The 19070-nt window shown below is 43.0% G+C and overlaps 1 protein-coding gene across 1 annotated transcript in view; it reads right to left on the reverse strand.

Moving 5' to 3' along the window:
• SYN2 (synapsin II) overlaps window positions 1-19070 on the reverse strand; it is a gene marked incomplete at both ends in the record, with an annotated part of 152254 nt that overhangs the window by 73882 nt on the left and 59302 nt on the right. The window contains 2 exons of the mRNA XM_082288687.1: window positions 2715-2804; window positions 16592-16748. Of these exons, the coding sequence (XP_082144813.1) occupies window positions 2715-2804; window positions 16592-16748 (247 nt within the window). The remainder of the gene's footprint in view (window positions 1-2714; window positions 2805-16591; window positions 16749-19070) is intronic.

Consider the following 19070-nt stretch of genomic DNA (forward strand, 5'->3'; position numbering starts at 1 on the left):
TGAAACAAAAAGAATAAAAAAGCTACATTTCTTCCAAAAAAGAATTGATATTGCAGTGACAATACTGGCAGAGCTCTTTACTGACAGTGCTGTGCATTTGTATTACTAATGTTCAGAAAGATTCAAAGCCAGGCCTTATTTCCTCGTGTCAGATCAAGCCAATTCCTAGAGAATCCCACAGAGCTCGATAACCCCAAAGGTTGATATTCAATGGTTAATATTCAGTACCAGTCCTGCAGCATTTGTCTCCAAATCCATTTTGAGGGGATGGTGCCTTTTGGGGAACACTGCAGCAAACAGATATTTTCTGCTTTTCAACTCACCAGAGCTCTGTTTCTATTTCAGTTTTACAGTAACCAGACCTTAAACTCAACTCACCCAGCCCAGGTTGCCTTCTCTGTGCACCTTGCACAAATAAATGCTTTCTCTGATATTTATGGACAGACTGTAATACAAATTGCATGCCACAATTAGTTTTAAAAACATTTTCTATTTGTCCTGCCATAAAATATCCCACATGAGGTGTTTCACAATTAGTGTCTGTCTGCTTTGATTTCTGGCCAAGCATAAATCTGCCCAAACTTCCCACAATGGATGGTACAAAAGTTAATTTATTCCCTCATATCAATAAATGTGGCAAGAAAAGCTTTACAAAAACCCCTCTCAGAATGAGATTTTATTTTCCTTGAGGAAGATTCTGAAAAGGCTTGACTGCAGCGTGGCATTCTGAATATGTTATTTTCCTATCAGGAGATTTTCTGTAGTGGCAGTGATATATTATCAATAGCAGGTTATTTTAACACCACTTTCTTTTTACTTCTTGAAACTGTGCATGCATTACATGAGAGGGTAGAGCAGAAATGCAGCCTGGCACAATGTTTGATTTTAAGATGGAAATGACTCACATGACTTTTGATAAGAGTAGAACGAAAAGAAGAGAGAAGGGAGATTGTACAGGTGAACAGGGGAGGGAAAAAAACCACCTGGAATATTGCTGGTGTTTCCTCAACGTTCTAGTGAAGTTTTAATTAAATTGTTCAGCAATTATGTTGAAAAAGCCGTGTTGTTTTGGCCACGGCAGAGAACAGAAGAGGCGGGAATGCAGTGAAATAAAGGGAGCTAATTACTGAGGGAAAGGCTGTAGGTATGACTCAACTAGCACTGAGTTCAAAAGCCTCCCAGCGTTCTGTGTAATCAGTCTGGGATGAATGTTTCTGTTTCAAAAAGTGTTTCATTAAAGCAGCTCCATTTTTACACAAAGCAGTGGCATCTTTGTTTATTTACCTTTTATTGCCCAAAGCCTTGGCACAAACGATCAGCAGAGGGTGGAAGGAGCACCTCTGGCAGGCACAGCTGGCCCTCAGCTCCCAGAGATCTGGGGCTTTCTCCCTCTCTCCACATCCCCCCTGAGCCGGTTTGCACTGGAGGGTGGGGACAGCTCCAGATTCCCATTTGAAGAATAAAAAGGGAAGGAGCAAAGGCAAGAGGAACTAAAAAAAAAATATTTTAAACTGCCAATTAATGGCCAAATTCTGCATCAACAAATGCAAATGAGGCCAGCTGTTGATAAAGTGTTGAAAACCCAGAACAAAACAAAATGATATGGTTTCAGTGCAGCATGAGAAGACTCTGATTTCCAGATCATCTTACAACCCACTCTAGGAATTCAAACAAAATGTTATCTCGTATCACATTGCCTGATTATTTCCCAAGCCACCAAGTTCCAAAAACCCTCATCAGAAGGAATAAAACCAAACAAATGAGTGTCATCACAGGCAGCTACTGCAGCCGTTCTGAGCAGCAATGCAGCACCCAAACATATTCATTTTCTCTGGATTAACATTCATTACCATAGAAATATGTGAAAAAAAATTACATGACTGTGGAGAAAAACATTCAGAAGTTCAAACAAAAGAGAAATAACTTATTAGTCCAGACTTTAACGAGCAATGTAGAGGAATGAAGGTAGGGAAAATCACTCACACAGTTGGTGACCTCAGAAGAATATGCCATATAAACTTACAAGTCTGACACATTAGTTCTTGCCCCAAAATGAAATGTTTTTTGTTTCTGTGCACTGCAGTTTAGCAATGCACCCCAAAGACCTGCTTTTTCAATAAATCATAGCCAGTCTCAAGCTGGAAGGATCCCATAAGGGTCATCATGTCCCACTCCCTGCTCCTCACTGCTGCCTAAAACTAAACCGTACCCTAAAAGCATCATCCAGCTGCTCCTTGGACTCTGACAGGCTCATCTGTGGTACTTTCATGTCTGTAAAGCACTGGGAATCAGTGTTAGCTCAGCTACCCGAAGATCACCAGTCACAACCACCCTGATTCTGGCTGAGTTCAGAGCTCTGCAGAGACCAGTGCATCATCTCCAAAGACAGGAAACACTCTCAACACACCAGGAAGGACTGGGGGCAAAACAAACCATGAAGGTGACTCTTGCACTTTAACAGCTGTTCAGTGTCCTTGTAACCATTTAATCTCTCTGAGATCTGAATTTGGGCAGTTGAAAAATGACCACCTTTCTATCTGAGCACCCTCCAGCTCACCATCACAGTGCTTTCAAGTGGTCACCCAGTCCCACCTCTCCAAAAGCTGCCAAAATGGCTTTTGGAATAGACAGTAAATGGGGAAAAAGGAATTGTTTGTGACAGTCCCTGTTTTACAGTCACAGAAAGCAGATTTAGCACTGCTGTTTGCACCTACCATCTCCTTGTGATTTGGGTAGAATGTCTGCTCAATTAGAGGGAACTTCTCTGGGCCCAAAGTTTTGTAGACAGACACCAGCTGGGCAAACTGCAAAACAAAGCAGAACAAAACAGAAAGCTTAGGAGAGGAACCTCATCGTGCCCACATGAGCTCATACTGACATTTTGCTTCTTCTCTTGGGTGTTTCATAAACTCAGCGGATCCAGGGGCACAGCCCACACAGCCTCTCTCCTCCTCCTCACACACCTTTTTAATCCACCCAAGCTGTGGCTTCATGTGAAGATCAACACAGAAAAACACCTTGAAAAGTTAATCCCCCACAGGTAGAGAAAATGAAATACATGGGAATACTGGATTTCAGATATCTCATTGTCTGTATGTTTTAAGACGATTCTGTGACAATAAAATCATTATAATTTCACCTTTTCTATCATCTTGAACCTAAAGACCAGGCATTTATCATTCATTTAGTGGCTGCCACCTCCCTGACATTGATTTTGCAGTGTTGGCAAAGAGATAAAAGCAACTGTGTCATGTTAACAGGTCGGGTGAGAAACAAACTGGAGAAGTTCCATCTCCCAGGCTGCAGCCACGGGCCATTCCCACATGGCCATCCTTGCACCACCACCAAGGGTGGGGATGATTTCAACTGCTCCATGTTATGCCATTTCTATTCGTGTTTTTTATATAATATGCTGATAGTCTATCAATGCTCCTGCCTACCTGCACTCTGGACTGCAGCAGCTTTACGCTGAACAACATTTACATGCAAAACAAGAGAATTCTTTATTAAATAGAGATGGGTTTGGGGCTGTTCTTTCTCTTTACTGAGCAGATAAACTCTCCTCTGGTAACAGTTGGAAAACTAAATCACTCCTGAGCCTGGGCTGAGGTTTCCAGGGAGCAGGAGGGCTCTGGCAGCCAAAGCTCACTGTTCCAGGACTCCAAAGCTCTGGCTCGGCCGTGCCTGTGATGTGTTCAATTGTCGTGATGCCAACACGGGACATAAACAACTCAGCACAACACTTTGAATAGTGGGATTTGCTGGTTGCAAACAGCACAAAAAGCACAGAACAATAGAACTCTGTCCATAATGCAGATAAAATACTTACTCTGAGAAGAGGCTCAGGGGGCAGGGAGAGCAAAAACTGTTTAAAGGGGAAAAAACCCATGAAAGCTTTGCTTGCATTTCCAGCTGGCAGAGAGGACTTGTTTAATTTAGTGGTGTTTACTTAGGTTTGGTAAAATACATCTTTAAATTTGGAAGGCCAGTGGAAAATACCTTAATGATGAGTAGTCTTCACCAAAAGCCTAAGAAATTGTAGTTGGGTTGTGTGCTGTGCAAATCAGGCCTCAAGGAAAGGAAATATTATCACAGCTACCAAAATAAGGTGGTTTGGGAGCAGGATTCCTGACAACTTACTCGTTATTTTTGTTCTGATCCAAGAGCCAAATTCCAAATTCCACAAGAAAGTACTTACTATTAAATACATGATTCTTGCCAAATAATTGTTGGGTTAAAATAAATCTATTTACCTATCTTTAAGTAAAAGCCTCCAATGGAAAAAAAAAAATCATCTGATTGTATTTCCTGTGATTCTTTCCTTACTTTCTTTTCCATTTTCATTGAAAGGGAGCAGAAGACAGTAAGAAACTGGCATTTTTTGTAGGGATTATGGTGTTGATGCAAGAGGTAAGAAAGATTCTTTTTTAATTAAAATAAAATAATATAGTTAATTAAATAGTTAATATAGTTAATTAATAGCTAATAAATATAGTTAATTAAAAGAATATAGTTAATTAAAATAAAATAGTATCAGCCATGGATAACAGACGTGTATCATTCCAAAGTACCCTCTAATCCAGTAATGAAGCTAGGAGATAGCAGGTGGGAAAAGGAGGTAGGTTTCCATTTGTGAGGCAAAGGAGAGAAATCTCTCAAATTCCCACAGATGGGGGAATGATTTATCCTTTACCCTGCTGAGATGCTGCCTCACCTCCATGTCTACAATCTGGGAATCTCTTGTCAATCATTTCTCCCCCAAAGAGCAACCTGATAAATTCAGCCCCAACTCTTATAAAATTTCAGCATTCTAATTGTACCTCCATAAACAGCCATAAATATTTCTTATTTTCCCTGATTGCTACTTTATAAATTGCTATTTATAAAGAGGAATTTAATTTACATTTTAATGACCTTCTATCATTTTTAGGTGGGATCTGGATTATATATTTTTATATTTTCCTTTTCAGCAGCTGAAGCAAATGAACACCAGTCCTGGGCAGGAGCACCATCTTTTTAGATGATAAAGTACTGAATTATCTAATCCAATTCTGAGCATTTACAAACATGGGATGTTCATGAAATAGAAAGTACTAATAGAGCCTAATACTAATAAGTATTTTATATGGATATCAAATCCCATAATCATCTAAAAACCCCCCCAAACTCATAGAGCTCAGTATTTCAGCAGAAGTCTTCTTTACATCTTAAGAAAAATCGAAGTGGAAAAAGGTTCTTAGTTTAGCAAGCTGAATTTACCTCTCATTTTCCAATTATGCATCTTATTTTCAGCTCAGAGAGGGATATCCTCAGGTATGTGTGTTTACAGCTTGCAGATCATTATTTTAAGAGGAAAATCGTTGGGTTTTGTAGCATTCATTGCAATGTCAGCTCTTTTCTAGGCAGGATAAAATGCTTCCACAGCCAGCCTATGGATTGTTCCTCCATAACAGAACAGGACGGTGACTGCTGTGCTTTTCCTCCTCTCCAACAAGGTGTGACACAGAGAATAAATATTTCGTCAAAAAGGAGCTTATGCCCCTTGATTTCATATCAAATCTTTCTGGGGTTTCCTCACCCCAAGACTGGAACTCTAAATTTGACTGCACAGATCGCGCTGTAACCAAGCAGGAGTTACCAAAAATCCCTTTGCTATCTTCATAAAGAGTTGGATAATTACTTTGCTTATCACTCTCGAGGAGTTAAAATGTGCTTAATTACATGCATGCCATCTCTGAGAGGCTCGGATTTGTTCCTAAACAAACCACACCAACTTCTCCCTCGAAGATAATCAGATATGATATTTAAAACTAATGACTGCAGATGGTGCTAGCCTTAATTCTGGAAAGCTGCTAATCCCTCTTGCCAGGCTGGAGGATCTGTAGCACTGCCCATTCCACTGGGGAATTTCCTGGTGTGGTGAGTAGGATTTTAACTCAAGGAACTGCATCCCGTTTGCCTGTTCCCTGTTCAGGCAGGACCCCATGGCTGTGGACTTTACTGAACCCTCTCTGTCAGAGATTTCCCTTTTTTGAGGGTTTGTTACCTGTTCTCTTTACAAGTTGAGGTTTGCTCGTGCTGGCAGTAGGAGAATTCCAGCTGCTCATCTAGTGCTTCATGGGAACAACTAAAACAATCCCCAAATTCTCTGGATAGTCTTTTACACCCACCCAGAGGAGCTGGCATTCTCTAGGAGTAGGGAAATGGGAAAACTTGGATGGGTGAACACTTCTTGAATCTGTCTGTCATAAAAAACATCACTTTTAGCTGAGATTTAACTTATCTCTGGCTGCTCTGAGGTGTGGGCTCATCTTAAGGGTGAAGAAATTCCATGAAATACCAGTTTACCTCTGGATCTCCTGCCTCCTCCCAAATGCATTAACGGGTATCAGAACTTGTGGCTGCAATTCCTGAAGTAAAATTTTCTACGTTTCTAATGTGATCTCAGCATTCACCAGGGATGGGGTCTCTGCAATGGGATTTTCCCTTTCAATACACATTGGAAAGGTCCCTTTGCCCTACAGTGCTCTGCACAGGGCCCCTGGAGGGTTTGTGAAGCTGAAACTGGAGTTGATCTCCATTATGGGCTGGTCCTGTTACAGCTCTGTTATAGGGAATTAACAAAGAAAATGACACACTGACTGCTTCATCCCCTCCAGATGGCACCAGGAAAAAAGTCCTGAAGTCCATTTTTAGGCTGAAATGTCTCTTTTCAGGCTGAAATGTCCATTGTCAGACTGAGGCTCAGAAATGTGGCTGGTCATGCCATAAAGGCTGGATGACCTTGTGAGAGTAAGAGATGTTCAAAAGCACAAACATAGCAGGGGTCCTTGCAGGCCAACAAATTGAGACACAAACATTCGAGATTCTTCAGAGGGAGAAGGAACAAGGCAGCTGTGTGGAAGGGGCTGGAAGGATACATTTGACACATGGACTCTGTGGGAGTCAGTTAACCTTGGCCAAGGTTTTTCACTATATCTGCATTTTAAACATGGTGCCTGTAGTGTATTTTCATATTACATTACTGTATTTTTAATATTATTATTAGCTGGGAAGCATCTGCGTGACCCTTTTTGTGCTCTCCATGTGCTTCTCTGTTGAGATTGGTCAACATTTCTTCTCTTACCCTTTAGCAAACACTGAAGACTTTTCCAGAAGGCTGACTTCACACACATTTGATTTGCTACTTGATACCTCCATGCCTTCAGCTCCCTCCTCGCCCTCTGGGGTTCTTGCTGCACCTCCTGAGATGGAGCTGCTCAGCCCCTGTGGGTTGAGCTGACCCTTCCCAGAGGGATTTGGGCTGTCTGCTCCAGCTATCCAGAATTTCCAAGGTCATTTCTTGGCTCCTGCCCCTCCCCTGCAGCATGAGAACTGCAATCTGAGAGGCACAGCTCTGCTGCTGCTAATCACTGCTGTAATTAACTGCTGGAATATTTTCACATTAGAAGCACAGATGATGAGATACAAACCATTAAGAGCTTCTACGGGATGAAAAAAAAAAAAAAAAAAAAAAAAAAAGCCTTAAATAAAAACCTCATGGCCTTGGAAGAACTGCATGAACTGGCTTACAAATTACCAGAGTGCATCCATGAGAGAAAAAAGAAAAGTTTTCTACAACAGTTGGAAAAACAGGACTAAAAAAATCCCAGAGAACCAGAAAAGGGTCACAGTCAGAGACACAAAAACATCTCCTGGCTTGCAGGGTTGGGCAAGAAGGCATCTGGCAAGGAGAGACACCTTGGCTGGTGGAAGAGGCACTGACAAATTGTGTAAACAGTGAGGAAAGCGAGATTTAAGGAGGACACGCAGATTAAAATGAAGGAAAACAGCCTATGGTCATAGAAGGGTAGAACACAGATCAAGACATGCCTGGTACCAAAGAATTAGCAAAAGGTAGTACCATGAGGCCTAGGTCAAGAGGCCTTCTGGAGCTCTTTGTTTCAGAATGAAAAGTTACAGAAGGAAAAAAGAAGTTTATGGAAGTGAGAGGCTCTGGGGACTCCTTCCTGGGTGCTCTTCCAGCAGTGAGAAAATGCACTTTATTGCACTGTTCTGGGAACAGGGGGTTCAGTGTTCTGACCAGGGAAACATTGGTGCTCTTGTTTATTTTGATGGGACTTGGCCTTGTGCTTAAGCACTTCTCAGAAGGGTTTGGGGCTCACTGCAACAGAAGGAGACTTCCCTGTTTGTGGGGTTTTTTAGAGATGAGGTCCAGTTCAAATAGGAAGTTTCCATAAAAATACTGAGTTCAACGAAGCTTGTGGAGGAAGAAATCAGTGGAGGATTTCCGAGGTGGATTTCCAGGGTGGATTTCCAGGGTGGATTTTCATGATGGATTTCCAGGGTGGCTTTCCAGGGTGGATTTCCATGGTGGGTTTCCAGAGTGGATTTCTGTGGTGGATTTCCAGAATGGATTTCCAGGGTGGGTTTCCATGGTGGATTTCCAGGGTGGATTTCTGTGGTGGATTTCCAGAATGGATTTCCAGGGTGGGTTTCCAGGCTGGATTTCCATGGTGGGTTTCTGTGGTGGATTTCCAGAGTGGATTTCCAGGGTGGATTTCCATGGTGTGTTTCCAGAGTGGATTTCTGTGGTGGATTTCCAGAGTGGATTTCCAGAGTGGATTTCCAGGGTGGATTTCCATGGTGGGTTTCCAGGGTGGGTTTCCAGGGTGGATTTCCAGAGTGGGTTTCCGTGGTGGGTTTCCAGGGTGGATTTCCAGGATGCAATGCCATTCCTCAGACACCACCAGCCATCCTCCGCTGGGCCCAGCACGGAATGCCAGAGGACTCCTCGGGGTGGCTGATACCCAACACACCCCAAAAAGAAACCAGGACAAGCACACCTTGCATCCATCTCAGAGGGAGCAGGAGCTAAGGACAGAAGTGGAACACCCAGGAATGTCAGAGGGTGATGGCAGCGCTGGTGGGAGCCGTGGAGATAATGTGGGGGAACTGCACTTGAGGAGAGGGAGAGGATGGAGTGGGGATTGCCCTGGTGGAGCCATCACAGCAGGAAGGATTTTCCTGGATGGGTGATAGATTCCAGGGCAGGAAGGGGAGTCTCACCCCCCCCCGATTCTCCTCAGCTCTGAGCCGCCACAGCCACACACCAAAGAAGCAGATATAACCTCGATTTTAACTGAAAAAATGATTTTCTAGGATAATTTAATAGGGAATATAACACACAGGTTTCCTTTTTAATTACTTATTAAGATTGCACAAGAAATCAAAGTTAATTTCCATAATCTGGCCTCCAGCTATGGACATTTGCCTTAACCAAGCTCAAAAGAGGGTTTCTCTACTGTAGCAGGACCAGCAGACAATACAAAGGACATGAGCCACAGCTTTACAGTCCTGTTTTGAATATTAACTCTACAGCCTCTATTTGAATACAGTTTCTTCCACTAGAAGGTAAGAAACAGTTAAAAGTCTGTTTGAATTTTCTGCCACTAGAAATGTTCAGTGCAGTGGAAGTCTGTAATGGATGTCAAGAGCTCCCACTGCTGCTTTTTAGTGTAGAGGAGAACAGGGCAAAGTGGCAACAACCCACCACAAAATTCAGGAATGCAGTCAAAAAATCTGAGTCTGCTTTTGCATTAAATTGTCCTGATTGCCATAAATGCTGGTAAAGCAAAATATTCACATACTCAGTTTATGTGTAAAGTACTTTAGAGTGCAAGCAATGATTGATAAATACAGAGCTGAGAGAATTAATGGCTGTATGGAACAGAAAAATCATCACCTCACTGAGATTTATTTATTATTTAAGGATCTCTGCTTTTTTTTTTCTTTTTACAGGAATTTCAAGTGAGCTTACTTAGTTTAGGAAAGCAAAATCAGTAAGGAAGGCTGGAATATTCCCTTCCTATTCCAAGACTAGATTAAACTAAACCAGCCCTATAAAGAGGTGCAAAGAGCAAACACACTATTAGGTTTAATTTATTTAGATTTCTGGTTATGTATTTAAACTTATAATTACGAATTTTGCTCCAGTTCAATGTTCAAACCTCGTATTAAATTGGCTTTTGACCAAAAAGCTTACAATGTTTTCACTCTCCTTCTGACAGTCTTGTGAATTCACTTTCAGCTCTTGCACTACAAATCCATCAACGTGTTTTGCTTTAAGTGGCAGACTGGGCAAAGAGGCCAAAACCCTCCCTGGCTGACAGAGCATTAAACTGCAGGTTGTTTATTCCTAAGAAAGCTCTGCTCAGAGGAAAAGCACCTGTTTGTTTGTTCTCTGGCTACCCTGGAGGTACAGAGACCTCTGCTTTCACTTGAAATCTGTAAAGCCAACACCCTTCTGTAAATCCAATACCCTTCACAGGAATAAAGGGCACAAAACTGGCCACTGATGCAAATATTTGCTGTCAGGCACATGGAATTTGATACAGAGATTGCCACACATCATCACATGAGGCTGCTCAAGCCCTGCCACCCAGGTCCTGGTGTCCAGTGCCTCAGGAAGCAGCTCTGCCCTGCTTGGGAGAGAAGGCAGCTCCTGGTCCAGTGCTGGGGGCAGGGAAAGGAACTTCAGCAACTTCCTGAAGTGAAAGGGCAGGAAAAGGCCACTGCACACCTCTGGCTGCCCTGCCTGTACCTGCCAGTGAGATCCATCTTGCCAGAGTGGTTGAAACAAGAAAGTTCAGTGCTGGCTCCAGGTTTGATCAAATGAAATACATAAAACTGACTAAAACACATCTCAGTGTTTCTAACATTTATCGTGATGGCAGACTGGAATGTGAGCATCCCTAAATGTCTTCCTTATCTGAGCTGAAACCAGATTGCAGGTAAGCATTCTCCAGCCTTGACCTTTAAAAAGATCCCCTCTGGCACATAAAAGAGAGCAATAACCAGCCAAATTCTATCCCATTGCTCAGCATTATTGCACAAATCTGACTTTTGGTAACGAGCACAGGATTTTCTTATAGTGAAACAAACATTGAGAATTTCTTTCTTTAAACCCAACAGGCAATAGCACTGAAAATCTCCCAGATTTACAGCAAGTAGCTTTTCAAAATGCTTCTCTTCTTGCACACATTCATTCTGTTTGTTTTTCACTCTCCAGAAGATGCTTTGACACAAAATTGAATCTCCTCTGCGTGGTTGTGTCTCCCATTAGCATAGCTTCAATAATTTGTGTCAACAGGAAGCTGGAAGGAGCAGAGCTCATCTCTTTTTTTCTGCTCCTCCCTGCAGAGTCCTGACAAATGTCCTGCCAGTGCCCCAATCTGTTGCTCAAGATTATTTAAGTATAACTGGGAGTGGAAAAAGCACAAGAGACCAACTTGGAGCAGCAACACACGGAGGAGAAAACAAGGTGGGGAAGAGCACTAGAACCCATCAAACAGCAAGAAAGGGCAGCTAAAACAGACCTTCCAAGAAAGCAAGGTAAAAACAGAGAAGTTAAACGTCCAGCTGGAGTGGAAAGATGAAGACAGATAAGTAGAAGAGCATCTGCAAAAAGAAATGCAAAGCAGAACATGGCACATGAAGTCACAGAATTGTGTAAGCTTGGCAAGAGGAGCAAAGTAAGGAAAATATCAACAAACTTGAAAAAAAATATTTGGCTGTCTACTCCCGAAGTGTAGGAGAAGAAACAAACAACAACTGTAAGATTTACAATACTCCCAAAGCCTGACAAAAGGAAGAGCCATACCCAGCCTTCCCTCAGAATGGCTGCGGGTGAGCAAGGAAAGAAGTTCTGGCATGACAAAGTGTCTGTGTCACTTCTCTAACATTTAAAAGCCCTAATAACAATAAATCCCTGCAATGGAGCAGAGTGTGACATCTGAAGATGTTTCAGCACAAGATGGGTTCCCATCTGGAGCTCTGTGTGAAAAACACCAGGACCTTTCAGCTTTTCTTCACAAACCCACAGGTGTCTCTGCCAGCTTTGGCCCAGAAAACCCTTCCTCGCTGGTTCCTCTGTTCCCACATCCCTGGAGCGAGGGAGCAGAGTGTCCCTGTGCCAGCACTGCCCTTTGCCTGGGGCCAAGCTGCTCTGCACCAGCTCCCATCCCTGCAGAGCCAGCTCAGCTGCCTCTCCACAGCCTGGGACAGCTCTGCCCGAGCTCGGCACATGTGGGCGTCCCAAACCCCTCTGGGATTCCCTCCCTCCGTGCTTCCAGCTAAACACAGCCCCTTCCACCACCCTGGCAACAACTAAAGGGGATCACAGTGTTCACAATTGAGGGTCATTATAGGTTGTGCCCCCTCCTTATGCAGAGTGAATGTGTTATTAAGGCATCAGCAGATCCTTGAAGCCTCCAGACCAGCCCTGCAGCCTCCCAAGGCACACACACATGCTCCCAGGAGAACAGATGTGCAGCCAGCTGCAGGGGCTGGGATGCTTTTCCTCTGCACTGAAGGAACCAGAACTGCACTTATGGGTAGGATTTTGTGAGGGTTTTCTTCCTCCTCAGTCACGTACAGCTGCTCTACACAAGTGCAGCAATTCTGGAGTCTCTGCAGGGCTAAAATGTTTATCAGTGTCAGAAAGAACCTGGAAGTACCAATCCAGCCCCTGTAATGCCTGCAATTATCACATTAGAGTCAGGTTTAACTGAAATAAAACCCAACCCTATATTCTATCTGCAACAGCCGTGGGCATTGAACCTTGCAGCCCCTGACAATGAAATCAGTTTGCCTGTTTGGTGTCACTCAACTCCACCTCCCTGCCTGACTCCACTTACCAGCAAGCTGCTGGACACAGTGAGATGAGCAGAGAATAAACTGGGGTGTTCCAAAAAAGCTGTGCCCCTGTCACCAATATTTGCAGCTGAAGCTAAAATCCAGCAGGGTTCAATTGAAGGAAACCCTTCAGCATGCAAGTTTCATATCAGTCATTACAAGCATGCAAAGGGATGCATGCAGGGCAGAAGAACTTCTCAAAAACTTCGTCCCAGGACACTGGAAAATCACGTTATGTATTTTTTTAATACATGTTGTTTTGCTGGGGTTTTTAAAGTATTATTTCCCTAGTCTAAATAATGAGATTTTACCTAATGCTGCTGCAAGCACTGATATCATCATCATATTTTCCTGTTCCTTCTGGCCTCTGCAATTACTCCTTCACTCACCTACATAGAACCACAGAATCATTTAGGTTGGGAAAGCCCTCTAGGATCACCAAGACCAGGCACTAACCATGAACTTCTAAGTCCACCACTCGTCCTTAAGTTCCACATCTATGTGGAACTTAAACCTTAAATCCCTCCAGGGACAATGACATCATGCATTATGAGAAAGTTTGCACACAAGCTCCTAAGCCTCAGTTAAGGGAATCCTCCCTTATTTCCTGAATGACATTTTCTAAAGGAAAACAGATAATTTAAATAATATCAAATATTAAGTTTGGAGAATTAATTGTGCTCTTTTTTTTTCTCTTTACTTTTTCTTTTCATAAATGCTTTGCAGCAGGATCTACGCCCCATTAGACACGAGTAAAACTGTGAGGTGGATTGGGAATCCTACAAGGACGGTGGATGTTTTTGCCTCCCCTTAACTCAGTGTAGCTGTAAATTGAGCCAGGTAAAATTTAAAGTCTCATTTTAGTGCGACATGTCATGCCCAAGACTATTCCTTTGCAGCACAACCCTGCCCTGAAACATTCTAATGTTTTAATAATAATTCTTCAATGAGGGCATGAACCTTAAAACAGTCCCTCCACAGCTCTGCATGAGCTCAGCAATAAAGAACTTAGTCTTTATTTATAAAACTCATGCTTTCCCCCCAGCTTTCTGACACTCTCACTAGCATTTAAGTGAAACCCATCCTGAGCCAGGGCCATGAATTTTCCATGAGCTAAGTGCTAAGTGTTATCACAGAAGTGAAATAACCTGAGCCCTGTAACAACCCCAAGCCCTGAACATGTTTCAGTACACAAACATCTCACCACACACACTCATTCCAACATTTTCTTCCCCCTGGTTGCTCGCAGCCCAGCTCCTCACAGTGCTCTGAACTTCTGCTGTGCATTTGGAGGAGCTGTGCATGCCCTGACACCAGAGAACATGAGGTTTAAGACCTGCTCTCAGTATGTTCCTGGCAATCGTCCCACCACACCCCACCTTTCAGTAATACCCCTCAGATCAAATACACATTTGTTCACTGTCTATTGGCAAAGGCACAGAAAGCCAAAGTACAAAAAGATCTTTCCTGGAAAATCAAGGGCAGGTGCTGCAGTTTGTGGCACAGAGTGTGAATCTGCCCCCTGAGCTGAAAAGCAGTTGTACATCTGGAGCTGTGTGTTCCAAAAACACCAAACACCTGGCACTGTGAAGAACAGTCATTTAAACCACAAAGATCTTGGATGTTGAGTTCTAACTCTCATTTTGTTTGAGAGCCCTTTTATAACGAGTCTCACTTCCCCTACTTCCCCTCCTAGCAGTTCTATACTACTCCTAATTTTGCTCTGATGTAAGGAAGATTGATTGCCTGTGGCTAGCTCAACAATTTCCCATCCTTTTAAGGCCCATTCCATTGCACACCCCCTTTTTCCTCCCTGCTGTTATCAAAGTTGTAATTCCCTTCTGCCACTCCAAATTTTACCTGCCGGAAAGTCAATCCATTTCTCATGAATTAGTAAAGGTTGTTACTCATGGCTTTATGTAGCATTCTGCTTCCCAGTTTTCCATGGGGCTTTTGCACTTGCAATGTTTATAGAGAGACCTTTCACACGAACATCGGGTCATTGGTGCTGACAAAGTGATTGTGCAGGAAGAAATCCCTGCCATGCTGTGAAGAGGGGGTGAATTGATGGGAAATCCCAGCATGTCCATGGCCATGTAGGAACACAAACCCTTAATTTTAGCAGGCAGCAGCAGACTGAGGAGTGCATTCCCAGGCATCCACAACAATTTTCAGCAGGGATTTCACCCACGCAGGGAGCATATGAGGGATTGATCCAACCAAACAAGGCAGACAATGTTATTGGCAAAACCAACAGTGCCTGGATTCTGCTGCAATATCTGACCAGCCATGAAGTTGGCTGAGTCTAAGGTTAATGGATTTTTACCCTCAGGGAATGGGTTGGAATGGCTTCATAGAATTCCAGAATATCCTGAGTTGGAAGGGACCCACAAGGTCCATTGAAGTCCAGCTCCTGGCCCCACACAGGTCCATGAGTTCTTCCTCTGCTTTCCTTTCCTAAATCTGGTGAGGATTTCATGATGCTCTGGGATATACACAGTTGTCTCTACATCTCCAGCACCCCCAAGAACACAAGGCAGGATATCCCAGGTTAAGCAGCCAAACAAACCCCCAGGTTTATACACAAACTCTATCTGTGCTCACACTAAAAGCCCACACTCCTCACTAGGACCCACTGAAGGGCAGTGATAAACACAGATATGGCAGTCTGTAAGGAGGAATTATTGCTTTACTTTTTATTGCATCATTATTGCATCTAAATGCTCCTGGCTTTGCTTCCCCACCCAGCTCTATTGCACCCAGTGAATCAAAGCACTGGGAAATGCCACACAGCTGGAAGATGTGATGCACTAAGATAATGAATTTGGCAATGTACAGTATGTACTGAGAAGCTGCAAATGCTCTATCAATTATTTATTCCCCCCCTGCAGCAGTTTACTGCAGCATAAAAGGATAATAAAATCAGCTGCAAGATGTATATGCTAAAAAGTGCTGACAATTGTTTGGAGGGATTCTCATAGTGAGTATTAAAACATAAACATCTTCAAGGCAATACAAAGTATTGCAGTAAAACCTCCCTGCAGTGGCAAAAATATTGACAACTGTTCTTTTCTTACCCAGCTATCAGAGGAAAAAATGAAGTTTTGGCTATTTGTAAGAAGTGGGATTTTTAAAAGTTGTGTTAGCTCTTGGACAATGGAACTGTAGGAGCAGTGACTGCTCTGTGGATCATCACCTTTTACAGCACCACATTTTAACTTCTTGTTGCTCATGTTTAGTTCTTTATGAACCAAAAGGATCACCAAATGCTACCTCCATTTCTACAAAGCATGTCAAGAAAAACTGCATTGGCTTCTCCACTGAAGGTGGCAGAGACCAGCAGCTCTCCAGGGTACCTCACGGCTCAGGGGTAACTGAAAGGCCCAACTCCTACCCCAGAGGCACAGGATTATGAAAAGGGCTTTCAAATGAGGAAGCGAGTGGCTTCAGATTTCCTTGCTAAAGCATAGCCCCAAAAATTTCACAGGAATGAGGAAAACACTGGCTAGAGCCTGTTCAAATTATGTTCAAAGCCACAAATATGAGAAATATTCTCAGCTTGCTTTTCCCAGACAAATTGTGAACACTCTTTCCTCACTTTGAAGAAGCATGTAAGCAGTGGGGAGCCTTTCCGTTGGATGCCTCACTTATTTCTCTATTTGTACTACAAAGATTTTCCCTCTCTGTCCCCACACTGGCTCTTTGAAAAAAAAAACAACCCATTATTTAAATGTCTTAGTTTGGTTTTTAACCCTTCCGCTATTCCACCGCTCGGCGAGGGAGGTTTGCAGCTGGATAACCAACGTTCGCGAAGGGGAACGAAAGAGGCAATTAAAGAAAGGCTTTGCAGCAGCAGAATTCCCAGGCCCAGGAGATTTCCAGGTGCAGCACTCACCACCCAGGGCTTGTCACAGAAGTTGTAGATGGACTCGAGGGAGTTGACGCTGGGGATGCCGGCGTACTGCATGCCGATGATCAGGTTACGGAAGTCCTCGTTCTCGGCCATGCTGTAGGAATGCTGCCGGACCAGCACGAAGTCAGGCCGGAATGACCTGCCAAGAAACAGACACAGCGCTGCTAATCCACGAGCAAACTGGTTCTCCTTCAACAGCAAAATGGGCAGGGGGGGGAAAAGTGGCTGGTGGGTGGCTAGGGAAGGGTTGGAAGAACATCCAAACCAAAGGGAAATGATAAAAGATGGAAAGAGCCTTGATGGCTTTGTGAAAATCTGCATCATCCTCCACCTGTTCAGCATCCCCTCAATAATGGGGCTCCATTAAGAGGAGAGAGAAATTATCATGGATTTCAGGTTGCTTTCCTGCTGAAAGATAAATCACATTAGAGCCTCTGGGTATGTCCTTAGTTTGTGTTCTCCAGCTTCTGAGCAGTGGCAAGCAAAGTTAAAGCAGGCAAAGGGCTCTGCCACAGACGGGCTTTTGGGGAACAATTTTGTTTCACATCTCTCGTCAGGCTGCTTTAAGGACAGCAAGGGATGAAGCAACCACACTGCTGGCAAAAGGAATCAGACCATAATGGAGAGAATCCCATTCTGAAACTGAACTTTTGATCAAGAGACTTGTCAAGATGAATTTCTGAACTTACAACTGCATTTCCCTGTTTTCTCTCTGCTATCTGATCAGCATTTCCCCTGCTGCTCTCTGTGGTTTCCTGCCTATCACCCTGCACCTTTGCCAACAATCTGACACCATCTTCACCTTACTCCAACCCTGACATTTTGTTACTGGAGAAGTTTATGGAAAACAGAAAACACAAAACAATGGGGCAGAGCCTCCAGAACAGGGCAATTCACTCCTAAATTTGACTGTTGAAAGAGTCTCTTCTGCATTCCAGTTTTATAGGGGAAAAAAAACCCTGACCAGCTTGAAGATTTCAAGCTCCTAAAAGAGGTATAACTGCAGGGTAAATTAAATTAGCATAGTAAATTGGTGAAATTATTTACATGCCTTGAACAAATACAAGCTGTGTACTGGAGTGAGACACTCTGAAAATTACAAATTGATTCGGAAGTCTCAGTCTGGTAGAACAAAAAACAAAACAATTAAAATCCATGGTAAAATTGCTTTAGCAGCTCTGAGATCCCAGCCTGGATGCAGAAGTCAAAGTAGATTAGCTGGATTCTTAAATTTCAAATCACAGAATCATAGAAGTGTTTGGGTTGGGAGGGAGCTTTTAAAGCTCATTTACTTTTCTAGTGGAAGGCAGGGACACCTTCTACTGTCCCAGGTTGCTCCAAAACCCACCCAACACATCCTTGGACACTTCCAGGGAAGAGGTTGCCACAGCTTCTCTGGGCACCCTGTTTTACCACTGCCACTGTAAAAATTAAAAAAAAAAAAACCCCAAACCTGCATGATTTGGCAAAAGCAACCTTATAGATTTGCTGTCAAGGGTCATTGAAATGGCCCTGAAGCTCAGTGAACAAAACCTGTAAAGAGATCCTTTAAACAGGATTCCTGAAAAATATCCCCAGCACAGCTCGGAGATGTTGTGATCTGGGTTTCATGGAGGGTGCCAAGAGTTTGGAACATGGAAATCCAATTTACTGCCCCAGCAGGAATATAATACTTAGAGGACTAATGATGCCTTAATCAAAATTGCAGATCCCTCAGTGAAAGAGAGGCAGCTTTTATCACTTAAAATAAGGGGGATAACACATCCCAGACAGCACTGTGGTTCCAAAGAAAAGACTAGAAAGTGTCCTTTCAGAAACCAATTTAATGAAACAGTTGGAGGACGGAAGGAATATGCTTTTTAAAAATTGAAAATAAAGAAATACTTTTTGCTTTGCAAAAGCCCCTCAAAGGATTCTGAAACATTCACGTAATTGTTCTATTTCTGTAATTAATGCTGGATGGGGTGACTGCACGCAGAAGGTCAGGAGAAAATGTTTAATTCTGGCTCGAGCATCAAGATCCAAAATCTCAGCATATGTTACACAAAATATAATTTTTCATGGTGTGGTTTTCAGTCACAAAAATTAAGGAAGTTGGTGGCTGCTTTTTTTTCCTCCTAAACTAAACCAGCAAAATTTTATCATTAAAATCTCTATGATTTTGTTAACTAATAATTCGCTCATAAATCTATGATACAAGGTCCCTTTGGACCTCAAATTGATAACAAATATCTCCACTTATCACAGAAACAGAGAGCCACTCTCCCATCATGCCTGCACCTCACACCACAAACCACACACACATCCAGGCATCTCACACCAGATTTGAGGGGAAATTATCAGCTTCAGATACTTCTATTTGGGTAAATAATTTACCCACAAAACTCTAATATTACAAAATCCCTTTTTATCTTGTTCTCAGAGTTATCTGATGGCACAAGGCTCCTTTGTTTTGTAACAC

This window comes from Coloeus monedula, assembly GCF_965178545.1.
Source record: "Coloeus monedula genome assembly, chromosome: 11".
NCBI lineage: Eukaryota > Metazoa > Chordata > Aves > Passeriformes > Corvidae > Coloeus > Coloeus monedula.